The sequence below is a fragment of the Pseudorca crassidens genome, chromosome 10, assembly GCF_039906515.1.
Source record: "Pseudorca crassidens isolate mPseCra1 chromosome 10, mPseCra1.hap1, whole genome shotgun sequence".
NCBI lineage: Eukaryota > Metazoa > Chordata > Mammalia > Artiodactyla > Delphinidae > Pseudorca > Pseudorca crassidens.
In genome coordinates this window covers 21,892,698-21,910,081 of record NC_090305.1, presented here as the reverse complement: position 1 = coordinate 21,910,081, position 17,384 = coordinate 21,892,698, and the positions used below count along the sequence as shown (strand labels likewise).

General features: G+C 40.2%; 1 protein-coding gene across 4 annotated transcripts in view; it reads left to right on the top strand.

Moving 5' to 3' along the window:
* The window catches only part of LOC137231709 (zinc finger and SCAN domain-containing protein 23), a 68,301-nt gene that overhangs the window by 19,889 nt on the left and 31,028 nt on the right, over positions 1–17,384 (top strand). For 3 of the 4 annotated variants that reach the window (XR_010946713.1, XM_067752261.1, XM_067752260.1), the window contains exons 2-4: positions 214–700; positions 4,738–4,882; positions 6,355–7,501. Coding sequence is in view for 3 of the 4 variants with exons in the window: in XM_067752261.1 (XP_067608362.1) it covers positions 278–700; positions 4,738–4,882; positions 6,355–7,501 (1,715 nt within the window). In the remaining variant the exon portion in view is untranslated. Of the gene's footprint in view, positions 1–213; positions 701–4,737; positions 4,883–6,354; positions 7,616–17,384 lie in introns of all 4 variants that reach the window. The other variant, XM_067752265.1, reaches the window with a different exon arrangement.

Here is a 17,384-nt window from a genome sequence, read left to right as displayed (position 1 = left end):
CTTTTCTTTCTTAGAGTCCTGAAACAACTTAGCGCCTTTTACTTAATATTTCTCTTTAAATTAGTCTATTCTTGAGTCTTTTTTATTAGAGTGTTTTCCTGCGTATAGAAAATTAACCTGGAGGCGGCTTTCAAAGTGCATTTTTAAATTCTTAGAATTTGCACTTTTTGTTTTTGGTGTAGTTTGTGTTAATGATGATGGCTTCTTCTTCAGTTCCAGCCAGAAAGAGACGGCACAGGAGATCTTGCTTGAAGCATTCATAAGCATTTGCACAGCTATGATGGCATCTACTTGGTCCATCCAGGCCAACAAGGAGCAAGATGAACTTTTGGAAATAAAGATAGAGGAAGAGGAGGTGGAGGAGGAAAATAAGTGTACCGCCAGACAGGATCAGAACGTGCAAAAGAACACCACCCACAGCAGGGAGGTCTTCCGACAGTACTTCAGGCAGTTCTGCTACCAGGAAACATCTGGACCCCGTGAGGCTTTGAGCCAACTCCGGGAACTTTGCCATCAGTGGCTGAGGCCAGAGACACACACAAAAGAGCAGATTCTGGAACTGCTGGTGTTGGAGCAATTCCTAACCATCCTGCCCGAGGAGCTCCAAGCTTGGGTCCAGGAACAGCATCCACAGAGTGGGGAAGAGGTGGTGACTGTGCTGGAGGATTTAGAGAGAGAGTTGGATGAGCCAGGATATCAGGTGAGAACAAAGATGTGGTTTCTGTTTGAGAAAAGATGAATTAGGGATTTCTAGGCCAGAATGAAGTCTAACATTATTTCACAAAACGTATTCTCGACACTTTGGTGCATCAGAAAGGGGCCTGAGTGTCGTAGAACATTAGTTAACATAATCCTAACTTATTTATATCTTTTCTGTAGAAGGATCATGTATTTCTGCATTAAGCTACAAAATTCTGTTTGATGAAATGCTGCCCAGAAACATTAGAAACAGAAGACTTGGAGGACAGAGAGAAAATGTTAGAGAGATGATGGTAACAAAGTGGGCAGCAGCCTCTTGAAAGGGGCATCACTTCTGCTGAACAATACAAATAATTAAGAAATCAGGTTTTGCAGATATATCCACTGCCTTGTCTCCATTAAAGGATTAAAAGATAGGGGCTTCCCTGGTGGCACAGTGGTTGAGAATCCGCCTGCTGATGCAGGGGACACGGGTTCGTGCCCCGGTCCGGGAAGATCCCACATGCCGCGGAGCGGCTGGGCCCGTGAGCGATGGCTGCTGAGCCTGCGCGTCCGGAGCCTGTGCTCCGCAATGGGAGGGGCCACAACAGTGAGAGGCCTGCATACCGCAAAAAAAAAAAAAAAAGGATTAAAAGATGGAGAAATCGAAGTCACCATCTCAGAGGAATGAGATGTAGGAGCAGAGTGGAAAGTTAGGAGGGAGGGGCAGGTCATGGGACCCATGTTTCTTTGAGTAGTTGAAAGCCCAGTTAAGTTGGAAAGGTGAGTAGAAGAGTTGAGCACAGAGAGTCCAGGACCTTGAATACCAACCTCTTGAGTTTAGATTTTATTCTGTAGAACAGAAGCTCCTAATCTGTTCTCTCTGAGTCTAAATGAATTTTACTAACGCCAAGATATAAAAAAGAACCAAATTACATAGGACTATTTTGTTTTGTTTTAGCGTTGATAAAAGACAGTGGTTTTCACCCGGTGACAATTTTGTACCGCAGAGGGCATTTGGCAATGTCATGGAACATTTTTGGTTGTCTTAACGGCGGGAGGTACTCCTGGCATCTAGTGGCTAAAGGACAGGGATGCTGCTAGATATCTCACAGTGGAAAGAACAGCCTTATACTATACAACAAAAAATTATTTGACCCAGCATGTCAGTAGAATCAAGGCTAAGAAAGCTTGGTATAGAGAGTATAAACGGTGAAATAATAAAAAGGAAATATAATCTAGCATTGAAGTACAAAGATTGAAGAGGAAAGGAGCATGTGGCAAAAAGATCTAAGTTTAAAATAGGGTCATGAAAGTGTGACTGCGAAGGAAGAGGCATGTCTTAGGTAAGAATTAATTGAAAATGATGACAGAGTAGAGGTGTATAGAAGGAAGAAAGAATTGAGAACTCTTTACTGAGCAGTCTATTCTAGGCTAAGCAGTAGGGATTTCAAGCTTGAAAGACGAGCATAATGGAGACACTTCTAACAGAGTGCAAGATTGTAGGCGAAGGTGGATTGGGAAAAGTTCATTCATTCAGCAGATATTTATTGACTATTGTTTACTAGGTACTGGGAATGCACCAGTGAACAAAGTGTAGAGGGTTGCTGCTCTTACGTTGATAGATTTTAGTCTACTGAGAGGAGACAGACAGTAAACAAAAAAATCAACAAATGTGTAATACATCAGGTGGTCATAAATTCTATATTTAAAGAAGCAACAGTAAAGCAGAGAAAAGGAATAGTGAATGAAATGAAGATTGTGTAGTTTTCAATAGACTGGTCAGGGAAGGATTTTCAGATAGGGTGACATTTTGAGCAGAGATCTGAATTAAAAGAGCAAGCCATGCAGCCATCTAGGATAAGAGTGTTCAGGCAGGGGAAATATCAGTAGTAAATGGATAGGTCCTAAGGTGAGAATGTGCTTGTCATGGTAGAGATGTATTTGTCAAGGAGGAGATGAAATCAGATAGTTACAAGAAGATCAAACCATACAAGGGACTGGTAGGCCATTATAAGGAATTCGGATTTTATTCTGAGATGGAAAGTCGTTGGAGAGTTTTGAGCAGAAGAGAGATTTAATCTGACTTAAATTTTAACATAATTACTGCCTGCTATGTTGGAAAAGTTCTGCATTGGGGCTCATGGTGGGACTAGGGGAGGCATAGGGGACAAAGTTAGAAGCAGGGAAACCAGTTTAGGAGGCTGTGGCTATAAGCAATAATCCAGGCAAGAGATGCTGGTGGCCTGGACTAGGATAGTAGCAGTGGAAGTGGTGAGATGTGATTGGATTCTGGATACCTTTTGAAGGTAGAGCTTGAGAGGATTTGTTTCTGTATAGGTGGCGGGATGTGAGAGAACGTGAGTTAAAGATTATGCCAAGGGTTTTAGTCTGAACATCAGGTAGAATGGGTTTGTCATTCACTGAGATGGTAAAAGGAATCAAGAGTTAGGTTTTGGATGTGTAAATTTTGAGATTCTTACTAGAATCCAAGTGGAAAGTTTGAGCAAGCAACTGGATATAAAAAGTTGGAATTCAGTGGGGGGAAATCTGTGCTAGAAATATAAAATTGGGACTTGCCAGAATATGGGTGGTATTTAAAGCCATGAGACACAAAGGGATCATCAGGGGAGTAACCAGCAGTGGAAACTGGGGAGTGGCCGGGAAGGTAGGAAGAGAACCAAAAGAAAGAATGGGATTTTCAGGTGCAGGCAAAAGTAATTTGGTTTTAGTCATGTTGAGTTTGTATTGCCAACCAGTCCTTTCCCTTGAGGGCTGCTCAGAGTAGCTAGTGGAGTTTACAGCTTGATTTATGAGGCCTAACTGAAGATCCAGGGACAGAAGGCACAGTTCACTATACTGGCCTTTTTTTGCTTTCCCCTCCCCAAAATTTGAAGTATCAAAACAGCTTTTTCTGTACATCTGAGATAGTACCTGCTGATTTTGGCTCTCATTCTGAGGGAGAGATTACAAAATGAAACTATGTCAGGGAAATAGAACCAGTGTATGGTGATTTCTTATTTACAAAATTTAGCCATTGAAGGGGATGGGGAAGTAACTTGAGGGCCTGTCATATGCCAAGTCCTTGTGCGAAGTGCTTTACATGGCATGGTGTCATAATCTCAGAGTAATTTCTAGCCCATGGTGACAGAGCTACTAAACTAAGGATCAGAGTAAGTAACTAGAGTGATTCCAGATCCCTGCTTTTTATAATACCATGCTGGGGGAGCCTATTACTTTTAAATGCAAGAGGAAATGGGCCCGTGGAGTAGTGGAAGCTACAGAGTGGCTGAAATTGCTGAGTAAATGAGTTAATTGAAGGAGCAGGGGTCAAAGGGAAGCGGAAAAGGATGAGATTGAAGGCAAAAGTAGATACAAGCCTTGAAAAAGAAAAGACATCTTCCTTTAAGATACAAGGGAAGGAGAAGAGTTTGAGAGTGGAGCTAGATAAAGTGAAGGGGAGATGATTTTTTGAGATGATTGTGATCTTAGATAAATAGAAAATAAGATCATCTCCCAGAAAGAAGTGGGGTGGGGACCTCAGAAGAGCAGAGTCTATTAGGAACAGCTTTTGGGGTAAATATGGAAGAGATTTCTCTCCTTTTCCTTTTTTCCCTTCCTTTCTTTACTTTCACTTTTACTTTCTCCCTTTACTTTTCCCCTTTCCTTTCCTTCTTTCTCACTTCCGGTTTATTTCCCCCTAAGTTCTTTTCCCCTCCTTTCTGCCTCTTTTTACCTTCTTTTCCTTCTCTCTTTTTTTTTTTTTCTCTTTCATTTATCCATTTCTTTGAGCATAGACAAAGAAGTAAAAGGGGGCACAGTCAACATTCTTTAACTGTTAAAAATAGGGGAAATTACTTCCAGCTGGGGAAGGGAAGGTTTCTCAGAGGAGGTGACATTTATGTTGGCCTTGAAGAATGAGTAGGATTATGGTAAGCTGATATCTGGAAAGAAGTTTATTTCAAGTTTCAGAGAGCTGGGTGCCACTGCCATGAATAGTATACTGTTCTGTTTAATGTTATCAGAGTGAGTATCTCAGTTATATCTCATCTACCTCAGGTCTCAGTCCACACTGAGGAACAGGAAATGTTCTTGCAGGAGATGGTAGCTCTAAGAACAGAACAAGAACCCAGAATGTCCCTCCCGTCTGTGAAAGCCCAGCTAAAGTGTGAATCTCCAGAACTTGAAGCCCAGAAGAAGCAAGGTAAAGAAGAAAGACCCACCTTGGGAGGAAGGGGAAGATGGGGCTAACACAGGGCACTGGGGCTTTTTTGTACTTTGTGCTGTTTCTGATCATTAAAGTCAGGAAAGTCTCTCTAGAAATCTGACGGCTCATGTGTAGACCTCAGGCAGCCTGGTTTGTCACTCTACAGCTCTTTTTTTCTCTTTATATTAATATTTTTTAAATTCTGGCTGTATTTTATTTGAAATCACTTAGTTTAGTTCTTCTGACAGTTATTTTCCTCTGTACTGACCTCCCTGCTATTTTTAGCCTTAATCCTAGCAGACAGTACCATTATCTTCCAATTCGACTATCTCCTGCCTCCTTCACTTAAATAAACCTTTGCTCCATGATGTCTGCAGCTAACTCTCAGATGGTGCAGGGAAAGAAAAAATATATGTGTGTGTGTGTGTGTGTGTGTGTGTGTGTGTGTATTATTCTTATAAAGAGAAGGAGTAATAAAGCAAATGAGGTAGAATGTTCAAAGTTAGTGAAGGGGTGAAAGACTCAGTACCTTCCTTATTTCTATTTTCTCTATTTTTTTTTCATTTAATTTTTTTAAATAGGTGAAAATTCACATGGTCCAAAAAATAATAATTTAAAGTTACCCAGTGAAAAGTTTTCATTCCACTCAATTTCCCTAGCCATTTGGTCTCCTTACCCCTATTCTGAAATAGGTTGTCACTGTTACTAGTTTCTTGTGTGTCCTTCTAGAGATTTTTTAATCATATATGTATGTTTTTCATATTCAAATATATTTTCCCCTCTTTATCACTAAGATTGTAGAAGCTTGCATTTTTTATTTCTTAACAGGTGTTTAATATTAAAATGTATGGATATATCATGCAATTAACTTCCCCTGCTGATGACACTTAAGTTGGCCCCGCTCTTTTACTGTAACAAATAGTGCTGTGGTAAATAACTGTATGTGTGAGTATATCTGTAGCATAAATTCTTCTGTGTGGAATTACTAGGTCAAAGGTTTTATATATATAGTTGTAATGTTTATATATATTGTCAACTTGCCCTCTGTAAAGCTTGGGTCAGTTTACACTCTCACTGGCAATGTATGATATCCATGTTGTGAACATAGTGTTATATCAAGCTATTGGCAAATCTGATGGGTGAAAATTATACTCAATATTGTTTAAATTTGCTTTTCTCTTATTGTGAGGTGGAGCATCTTTTCTTGTGTTTAAGAACTATTGTATTTCCTTTCCTGGAAACCATCAGTTTTTTTCTTTGCCAAGTTTTCTATTGGGTTATTGCTTTTTTCCTTAACAGTTTTTGGAATGCTTTGTTTATTAGTCTGTCGTATATTCTAGTGCCATTTTATAGTCATGCAGGAACTCTAGGTTCTTATGTAATTTTTCACTTGAATAAGTTTATGTTGCCTAGTGAAGTTGCTATTTGCTATCACAAGAAACTAGTTAACATTTATGATCCATTTTTAGTTTCAGATGTTGAGACTGGAAATGAGTATAGGAATTTAAAGCAAGAAGTTTCTGAAGAAATGAAACCATATGGGAATATATCTAGCAAATTTGAAAATGAAATGTCTCAGTCAGCTAGGTATGAAAAAACTTATGAACCTGAAGAAAAAATAGGAGAGCCTTCTGGATACTCCAGGGAAGATAAACAACATACATGTGATGAAAATGGAGTAAGTTTGACTGAGAACTCAGACCTTTCTGAACACCAGAGAGTCTGTCCAGGAGAAAAGCCTTATGAATGTGATGACTGTGGAAGAGCTTTTAGTCAACACTCATGCTTCGTAGAACATCAGAGGATCCATACTGGAGACAGGCCCTACAAATGCGAAGAATGTGGAAAAACTTTCCGTGGGAGAACTGTGCTTATTCGACACAAAATAATACACACGGGAGAGAAACCATATAAATGTAATGAGTGTGGCAAAGCCTTTGGCCGGTGGTCAGCTCTTAATCAACATCAGAGACTTCACACAGGAGAGAAACACTACCACTGTAATGAATGTGGCAAAGCCTTTAGCCAGAAAGCAGGTCTCTTTCACCATCTCAAAATCCACACAAGAGACAAACCTTATCATTGTACTCAGTGTAATAAAAGTTTTAGTCGGCGTTCAATTCTTACCCAGCATCAAGGAGTCCATACTGGGGCGAAGCCCTATGAGTGCAGCGAGTGTGGAAAGGCCTTTGTTTATAACTCCTCCCTTGTTTCCCATCAGGAGATCCACCACAAAGAAAAATGCTATCAGTGTAAGGAATGTGGGAAGTCCTTCAGTCAGAGTGGCCTTATTCAGCATCAGAGAATCCACACTGGGGAGAAACCCTACAAATGTGATGTATGTGGAAAAGCCTTTATTCAGAGGACAAGTCTTATAGAACATCAACGAATTCACACTGGAGAGAGACCCTATAAATGTGATAAGTGTGGAAAGGCTTTCACTCAAAGATCAGTCCTCACGGAACATCAGAGAATCCACACCGGAGAGAGGCCCTACAAATGCGATGAGTGTGGGAATGCCTTCCGAGGAATCACCAGTCTCATTCAGCATCAGAGAATCCACACTGGGGAGAAACCCTACCAATGTGACGAATGTGGCAAAGCCTTCAGACAGAGGTCAGATCTTAGTAAACACCAGAGAATCCATAATAGAGGTGGTCCCTATAAATGTAAAGAGTGTGGGGAGTCGTTTAGGCAGAACTCAGCTCTTACTCAACATCAGACTACCCACAAAGCAGAAAACTCTGGTTCTGTGTGAAGACTGCAGGGAAGCTGTCTCACAGAGTGCAGGCTGGAGAGAAATACTAGCTTTGAGATGATTTAGGACAAAATGTTAGTCACTATTGCTATAAGGTAACTTCGGATATTTCATAAAAAATACACTCTGCTGCCCATTTCATTAGGTGCTGTGGAGAACAAGGAGCATAACACCAGATTCCTTTTCTCAAAGAGTTTACAACCTAGTTTGGGATATATAAGGTCCACTGTTTAGTCAAGACTATAGGACAATAGAAGTGATGCTCAAAGTAGTGTAGAATTAAGTGGCACTTGGCAAGCTATAAATTCTGAAGGACAGATCACTGTTACCTGAAGTGGTCAGGAAAGACTTTATTTAAGATAAAGTTTTGATGGGGATATTTGGAAGGCAAAAGGGAGAAAACATTTAGGGTAGAACAAATGTAAGCAGAGTGCATGTAGTTTGGAAGCATCAATGACAAGACTAGCCAGCCTAAAGTAGAGTTCATTCAGACTGGGCAGTTGATGGCACTATGTTGGAAACAGCTTGAGGACAGACTCTGGGAGAGTTAGAATGCCAATAATTTCACCTAATACTTTGACACTTACAAAGCACTTTTCTCATTGAATTCCTAAAATGTTTCTATAAATTAAAATTATTCTCCATTTTAAAAATGAGGATACTCTTGCTTATGGAGATGGTGACATAGCTACAATATCACACAAAGGAAAAGACCAGCAGCGTAAGTGCAGTTTTGTGACTTCAAGTCCTGTTCGTTACACTAGTGATTCCTCAACATCAGTGAACATCAGAATCACCTGTGGAGCTTGTGTAACATACCTGGGTCCCAGTCACAGATACTGTGCTTCATTAGGTCTGAGATGGGGATTGAGAATCTTCATTTTTATAGCTCCACAGTCACCTGATGTACTCTAAATTTTGAGAAACGTTGCGCTGAATCACTGCTACCTTCGTGGTTGCCAGTGAAGTGAGGAAGCATGAACACAGGCCGCTGCAGATTTTTAGCATGAGGAAAGCCCTTAGGGGACATGAGCCACCAGGTCTTTACAATGAACAGGGAATTAGACCACCATCATGCCTAAAAACTAGGTCTTCAAGATGGCCTTTCTGTCCCTTCAAATTTAAATGTTTCAAAAAAGACTGACCTATATTCCAAGGCTCCCAAGTTTCTTCTGAGTGCAAGGCTTGTGTGTATGTGTGTTTTAGGGGTGGGGTGCTGGTGTTCTTCCCTGTTTTACGCTTCCCTTTTTTCCCACCTCTGTAGTGACCATTGTGTTCTGAATCCCCTAATAATTTCTTGAGAGAACTGGCTTATAATTTTTTGGTTTGTATACCTTCTCGAGCACATAAAAGAGCCAAAGATTAGTGATTCTTTGCCTTGGGGCTTCAGAAAACAACAAATCAACCAAAAACTGGTTGACATTACCCATATATTACTGAGTAAACAATTCTGTTTTTGATGAGAACCTGTGATGATCATTGTAGTGGATAGTAGGCAAGCCACAAAGAAGTACACACAGCTCCTGGTCTGTTTATCTTTTTATTTACAGAAGTCATATTTGATCTCTACTGAGATATCCTTTTATTTCCCTTTCTACGTTGCTGCAGCAAACTCCACAATTTCTAGGACTGCCTTCCCACCTCACCCCACACAACTTCAGTCCCCTCATCTCCCTTCACCTCTAGCTGGTCAGTGGGTTTGAAGTGGTAGGATAGTGACAAAAGAGGAAGAAGAGGAAAAAGAAGGGTAATCACCATTCTTTATTCCTAACTACCTTTCTGCGCAGCCCTGTCTTTATCCCGTCTCTCTACTCCTATAATATACTCTACCCCCATTTCCCTAGTGCCCTAGTCTCTTGCCCCTCCGTCCATAATCCCTATATAGGACATAGGAATATCACTGGCTTGGAACTAGTAGAGTCCCTAGTCCTATAGAAATATATATGTTCCTAGCTTTCTAAATTGTAATTGTGAGCACATTTTCCCATGAAAATGATAATGGTGTTAGTGCTATAACTTAGGCATATTATGTGTCACATTGGCTTTTGGGATTAGATTTACGTTGACTGTGGGAAAACTTTCTGAGTTCACAACATAGGAAAGCAAATGAACATTTAAAAAACAACTCATTCACAAGTTGAGGACTGCTTAGGCTTTTTCATAAGACCAACACTGGAGTTGTGCACCAGGCATTGAGGCAGCTAGGATTGGAAACCTAATTTTTTTTATGTCTGGGAAATGAACAAGGATCCTAGAACTGAGCCCTGAGAGCTCTGTAGCTGTAAGTATATGAGGCCTATTCCCTACCTAGGGTTTCCCTGTCTCAAATTTCTCTCATGTAAATTCGTCTCTTTGGAGGGGACTTGACTTAGTAACAAGAGCCTTCATGAGAACATCTCTTTACCAAACTGATGCTGTCCATACTTGTCATCTAATCTGATTTCACAAACATGTTTTCCAAACTGAAATTGCTCCTCATAATGTCAGAGCCTCTCTCTTTAATCTGACCGCTCGATGGAATGCAATCCTTATTTTAAACTTGCTGTCTACTCTCCATGCTGTTACTTGCAGTCTCTCCAGTTCAGCCTCTGCTTAACATGTTCTCTCAGTGCACACAGGTTCCTCCATTTGCCTGTAACTCTCTTAAGTAATATTATAAAGGAACCATAAACAAAGACCCAGAACAATAGAATATGCCTATTACATAGAAGAATACAGTTCATAACTTATTTAAAAATAAATGGGGTTTTGTTCTGGTGGTTTCTTGTGCTTAAATACAGTTGTAGAACCAAAAAAAGGGCAGAGTGGCATGGGGTTTCCAGGTGGGCATCAAAGGGGGTCAAACTAGTCCTAGAAAAGGAGAAGATATAAGGTTACTATCTGGAACTAAATTGGCCACGCAGCGAAGTTGAAGGCCCTGAGGGGCAAGCGGAGGACATGACGTGTTAGATACGGAATTGGGGAGTGCGGTGAACAGAAAATGCCTTGAGATGAAGTCAGGAGTACATCTTTATAAAAGATGTGGTGTGACAATGACAGTACCTAGGAAATCAGGGTCCCTTGAAGCAGTTCATCTATGTGGATTTTTAAATCATCAATAACAGGAGGCAGGATGGAAAGAAAAGAGTATGAAAGTGAAGCAAGTCCACAAGAGAAGTAATGGCCGCCAGTAATACAATAGCCAGGTAGAACAACTGGTATAAAACTCAAATGAATCATGAAGCAGCAGCTTAGAAATAACATTAAGGATGAGAATAAGATTGACTAGCCTCTGTTTTCTGATTGATTGAAGGTAAACAAAATATTGAGCATTTAAGGCAAAAAGCACCTGGAGAGGTTGGGGGAGAATCAAATTTCTAAAGCAGTGAAAAGTAAAATGAGCTTAAACATGGGCTTTGGATGAAAAAGTAACCTGACAATCACAAAAGGGTTCCAGAGAGTGTAATAGAAAGGGACTGTGAAGGGAAGGAAGATGGGCCCCTTTTGAAAAAAAACAAAAGCAAACAAAAAAACAAGGGTGCTGAGCAGGGCTCTGGGATTGAGAAATCTCATGGGCATGGTGAGGATGGAGGAATCCTCACCATGGGGCATGGTGAGGATGGAGCAATCAGATAGAAGCACTTAGAAAAGTTCTGCACTCCTATACTCAGAACAGAAGTAGCCTCTTTCGTTAATATCCAGTGGTTGTAAAGTTGTTAACAGTCAAAGTCTTATTATTGGCAATCTTTAGGAGTAAGAGGAAAGGATTTATTAACAGTATTATGTAATTGTTAACTGCTTACTAAGGGCCAGACGTTAGTAAATGCTTTACTCACATTGTTTCATTTTTAGCTGGGGAAACAAATCAATAAAGCTGCTTGAGGTCACAAAGTATGTGGTGGGGCCAAGATACGAACTAAGCAGTTTCAGAGCCCACTCTTCCTCTGTTTATTTCAGATGAACGAACTGCATGTTGCAGTGGTATTCAGTGCTTTGAGTTACTACCTGTAGAAAAATTTCAATTCCTATCAGTATTCTGGAAAATAGTTAAGAAACTCTACAGAGTCCTGGGTCCAAACACCAAAGGTAATAATATCCCCATCCTCTTGCATACTAAATCTTGGATGAAGTTTGGGCCAGCATAAATATCAGCCCTAATTCTTGTTGCCTGCACAATGAGGGTGTCTGCGGGAGACATTTCACTTTAAAGATGAGCTCTTTATAGGAAAGGATCACATTCCTAGCTTAGAACCATTATTCTCTGCATTATTCTGACAGAATAAGGGATATCTGACTAATATAAAGATTAGAGATGTCCCCATTGTGGATCTATCCAATAACTCTATGGATATACCTTTGATTAGGGTTTTTAAAAGTTTTTATATTTGTAGCTAGTACCACTTCTTGGATTAAAAAAAAATAGATAAGTATATATTATATAAAATAGTTCTTTCAGATGCCTCTCCTGACTCCACAAGCACAGAATTTATTTGAGCAACAAGTGTTTGTTTAATATAGGGATAATCATTTTGATAACTTTAATTGAACTTTCTCAACTTTCAACCTTTCACACTGAAAATTTTACATTTTAAAGCCCCTCCAGCAGTTCATCATTTTATTAGAATTTCTTTGGGTTCTCTCTCCTTCCGATGTTTCTGGGTATAACTGGTAAGGAGTTCTTGCACCTTATTTCTTATACATAGTATTTTTATATCATTTGTATATAAAAAGTAGGTATGGATATATTTTATATAAAATGTTTTTAATTTTTACTTTATACATATACTTTTATATACATATAATTTGATTTTGACAAAGCCAACCACGATAAGTGTCTGAAACTTCTCAGTTGCTTAGCTCCCTAGCCCACATTGTGAGATCATTATTGAGAGCCAGCCTTTATCCCTTGATTTCTTGTAAACAGTTGATTCTTTTCCCACACTTATGAAAGACCTTTTCCAGGTCTGAAAACCCATCAGTCAAGGCTCCCAGAGTTTTCACCCATCACAGTTCAAGGTGATCTTTGGGGAATATATGTTTGCTTTACCAATCATCTTCTTAAGCCCAAATGGCCTGGTCCTGGGTGTCCCGAGGATTCCTAAGAGGAGGCCATTTGTCACCTCTGATTTATGCAGATCGTCATTATTCCTGTCTAAGCTTGATATGCGTATCTTACTTTTTGATCTAGCGCCTCAGCTCAGCCTACTTAAGTGAAATATTTAAGAGTAGGTATATCACCATTTCATCCCTGATAAAGGAGGAGGAAATTTAGGAACTCTTCAGCTTGCTGTAGCCAAACTCCAGCTCAATGACTTTGAGCAAGCGACTTAATCTCATTTCCTCATAATGTAAAATATCGATAATAGTACCTTCTTCTGCCTGGGGAGCTGCAGACCTAGGGAGGATAATTGTTATACGGATAAATGGGGGTTTTATATAAAGTGCTTAGAACAGTGGTTAGCACCTAAGTGCATTATAGCCGTTTGCTATTGTTCTATTGCCGTGGGCTCTCTCAATGAGCTCTCTCAAATGCGTTGCCTCTAGATGCTCCAGCCCCAGGCCAGAAATTACCTGTAACTACGCTGCATTTTTCCCAGGACTGCTGCGTTGTTGCCGCTGGGATTAAAGCTCCCGCTCAGGTCTACTTTTACTTTCTTACCTTGGGAACTAATGAACAGTGGCTGGCAGGAGATAAACATCGCCTAAACTGGCAAGCGAACATTTTCCTATCTTTTGTCTCCACCCCTGTTAAAGATAATTAGCAGCTAAGGAGTTTCCCTTTTTGTCTGAGTTGCTCTTCAGAAGTTCTGCGCACGGTGGGGGCGGGGGGGGGAGGCGGACCCTGGGCGGAGTCTGCCGTGCCCCAGCCTCAGAGCGCAGGCCCTTGGAGTTACCTGACCTAGCTGCCCGAGCCTGCGCTACTCAGCAGGGGCGGAGATGCTGCCAGGCAACCACAGAGAGGAGAGAACCTCCAGATTCCTAGAGGAGACCTGAGGGTGAGGCATTGTTGACAGCCACAGGCCTAGAACTGCGAGTTCTTTTGGCTTTTGGGTCGTAAGTGGTGGTGATAGAGGGTTCGTGGACTCCGGCTTCGACTCAGTGTGTGATTCGGCCCTTTAGGGACTCCGGTGAAGTTCAGTCGACGAATTGAGTTGCAGGCGAAGGTTAAAGATGGCTTCCAAGTCCTGAGTTGTCTTAGGTTATTGGGGCTGTTGAGAAAAAGAGGAAGGTCTGGAATCCCAATTTGGTAAAAGGAAAGTTGGGTTCCTTTGAGATGATCCCACTCATGACTCCCTAGAATAAGTCGGAACACAAGGAGCGACATAGAATCCACTTGTTTGACTTTTAGCAAATTACTTAATCCCTCTGTGCTTCAGTATCATTGATCTGTCAGTGGAATGATAAAATCTGCTTAGATGAGTAAATTCACAGTCAGTTTTCAATAAATATTAGACATTATTTTCTGATCTCTAATGTTCTTTACCATTTGGGATTCTTAGAAGGGGAGAACCAAAGGGAGGAGGGTCATGGTCTTTCTCTCAAGCTTTATTAACTTAAACTAGGAAGTAAGAGATTATAGCAGATAGTGTTTACTAATAATTTGCAGTCACTCCCACTCTGTCTTCTAATTTTTTTAGCTTTCTGACAGAGTTCCTTTTTTTATTTCAGTGCGTTGTCAGGTAAGTGAGTTCTTGGGTAAGAGCTAAATAAAATTTAGAGTTTCTGTTAACAGTGTTGTTCTATGCCTCAGGAAGAAGACTAGCTACAAGGATATACTTCTGAAAAATCAGTGTGAACCCCAAGCTGGAGTGAATCTTCTCCTGAGCTCGCTTATTCCAGAATGGCAGTCTTCTTGCAGGAAAGATCTCTAATAGTGACTGATGGTAGAGGGAGAGGGCTGTGCCTGGGACCAAGAATCAGACTGGCAAAACAAAATCTTTCTTCCAACTTTAAGTTGTTGCTACCAGGAAAGAGATATTTGGACCTCACAGGGCTGTCAGAAGACTCGGGGAGCTCTCCCCACAGATGCTGAGACCAGAAATACAGACCAAGGAGCAGGCGCTGAAGCAGGTCCTGACCTCTGCCTGTAGAGCTGCAGACCTAAGGAGGATAATATCATTCAGAACGTAGAGAAGAGGCATCAGTTATGCTAGAGAGGTTGAAGAGACAGCTTGAAGGACAAGCCATCAGGTGGGAAGGGTTGGGAGGATCATTTATGGCTTGACTAGTGAAAGGCTTGAGGAATAGAACAGAAAGCAGCAAAACAACTTTAGGATCCACCAGATGTCTCTGGAGCCATAACCCAGTATCTCCCTCATGGGCTTTAATTCCGCCGGGTTTTCATGTACACCTCTGAAACCTTCTCTGCCTATATTGGGATTTTTTTGTTATTTGGGTGTTTTTACTGAAGGACAGCTTCAAATTCAATTTTCCAAGACTATCTTCATCCTATTGCTTTTAGGGCCCAGATAGAACAAGGTATGCTTATGGCAAGATAGTACCCTGGAATCAAGAGGTGTCAGGTCCAGTCTATTAAGACCCTATCTTAGTTTAAACTCTCACGTTATTGCCTTATGAAATGGAAAGCAGATGAGAAAGAATGTCTGCAGAGAAAGAAGACATCCTTGAAAAGAAGGGTTTTAGAACTCTTGTTAGTGTCCTTTCCCTGGAAACCTTGCCCCTACCGGTCTCTTTGCCCAATTCTTTAGGTAGAAACTCTGGGTAATATTTGGGAGGTGTCTGTGTTTTGTTTTGTTATTGTTTTGACTTATTCAACTCCTTTAGCTTCAAAATGTTTTTCTTATCTTTTAATCCTGCATATTAACTGAAAAAATTATTTTCCCCACTGTTATTTTTCCAGTTTACTGATTCCCCCACATCAAAATAATATGCATTTTGAAACTGATCTGCCTGTTGTTTCAAGTTAACTTTTATTATATGCTATTGTTTGTTGATCCATTTAACAAACATTTATGGAGCATTTTGTCTATACTAGTGGCCTAGGTACATTCATTTGGTGTAAATGGTACTTTTAACTACCCTTTAGCAAATTAAAATTTCTCTTGGTTTCATGATATTCCCTTTTTTTCACCTCCAGATTCAAACTGATCTCTTCTTAACTTTTTTGATTATACCTTTCTGATTCTTTGTCACATTTTGTGAGAAAATTCTGTATGCTCTTCCAGTCTCTTTCTGACGGTCCAGCTGTCTCTTCTCAAACTGGAACTTCACATGCCTTCTTGCGTGCTTTTCAAAATTGAATTGGTAGTTTAGGGATACTGAAAAGGCATGCACTTTAGATAAAACTGGGTTTTATTTTTATCGCTGTTTCTCATCATAAGTCTCATGATCTCAGCGGAAGAGACAACTGACATTTGAATTGTCTGTGCATTTTTTTTAGATGGTGTTACTGAGAATGAAAATAAGGACTTGTCTCCAACACAAAAAAATTTCTGAAGATGCTAAATCATGTGGGGGGAATCTGTAGAATTACAGCATCAATGCAGTAAGTTAGTAAAAGCTTTAGTTACTGATGAGTCATTATTCAGCATTAGGAAGTACATACCAAAGAGAATGTCTCTGAGAGCAACACTTTTGGAAAAGCTTTTGTTTACAGGGGTCCCTCCTTTCCCACTAGGAAATCCATCACAGGGGAAAATGCTATCAGTATAAGGAATGTGTGAAAGTTATATTTGACATCAGCCAAAGCAGCCTTATTTGATATCAGAAAATCCACACGAGCAAGAGACTGCATAAAATGTGATGACTGTAAGGATGCCTTTATTCAGCGTGGAAACCTTATAGAACCGTATGTGAAGGCAGTAGGAAGGAAGGCCTTCACCCAGAAGTCAGGACTGACTGCACTAGAGAATTGACATAGGAGATAGATCTTACAAACATGATGAACGTGGAAATGTTTTCCACGGGATCACCAGCATTATTCAGCATTGGAGAAATCACACTAAAGAAAAACTGACAGTGTGATGAGTATGGAAAAGTCTTCAGATAGAGGTTGGGCCTTAGTAAACAGCAGTGAGTCCATATTAGGGAGGCTCTTTTAAATGAGAATATTGTGGGGAGTTGTATGGACAGACATCAAGCCTCAACAATAGTCTCCATGATATTGGAAAATTAATATAATTAATGTAAATGGGCAAGAAGTATGGGGAATGGATATCTTAAATTTCCCATTGTAGCCACTAAAAACATTCAATGAACGTCTGAAGTCAGGAAAAGGAAAAGTCAGAAGTTCTTTTCGCTTTTCAAAGGAGTCTGTAAACATAAGCAACCAGGACTTTTGAAATTAAGTTGTTTACCTGCATCCCTGGACTTGTGACACTATCTCTGAGATGATTATCTCTTCACTGGGGACATGTTATTTTCCCATGCCCACTCTAATCTCATATCTTAAATTCATTCAAGTGTAAACAATATTGTTTATTGTAACTATATATATACATATACACATATATATATTATTTTTATGGGCTAAATAGGCTTGTATGAGTACATCAGGGCACAAAAATGACATTATTGAAGTTTCAGTAAACATAATGAAAGGAACCACGTCACTGAATTGTTGGACGTTGGCTGCTTTCCTAAATTTGGCACTGCCTCTGTTCTCGCAACAGAGGGCCATATAGGTGTCATTCACAGAGTATATATTTCCCAGATTTGGTTTTTTTGTTTTTGTTTTTGTTTTTTTAAAGATAGAAAAAGAGGGCTTCCCTGGTGGCACAGTGGTTAAGAATCCGCCTGCCA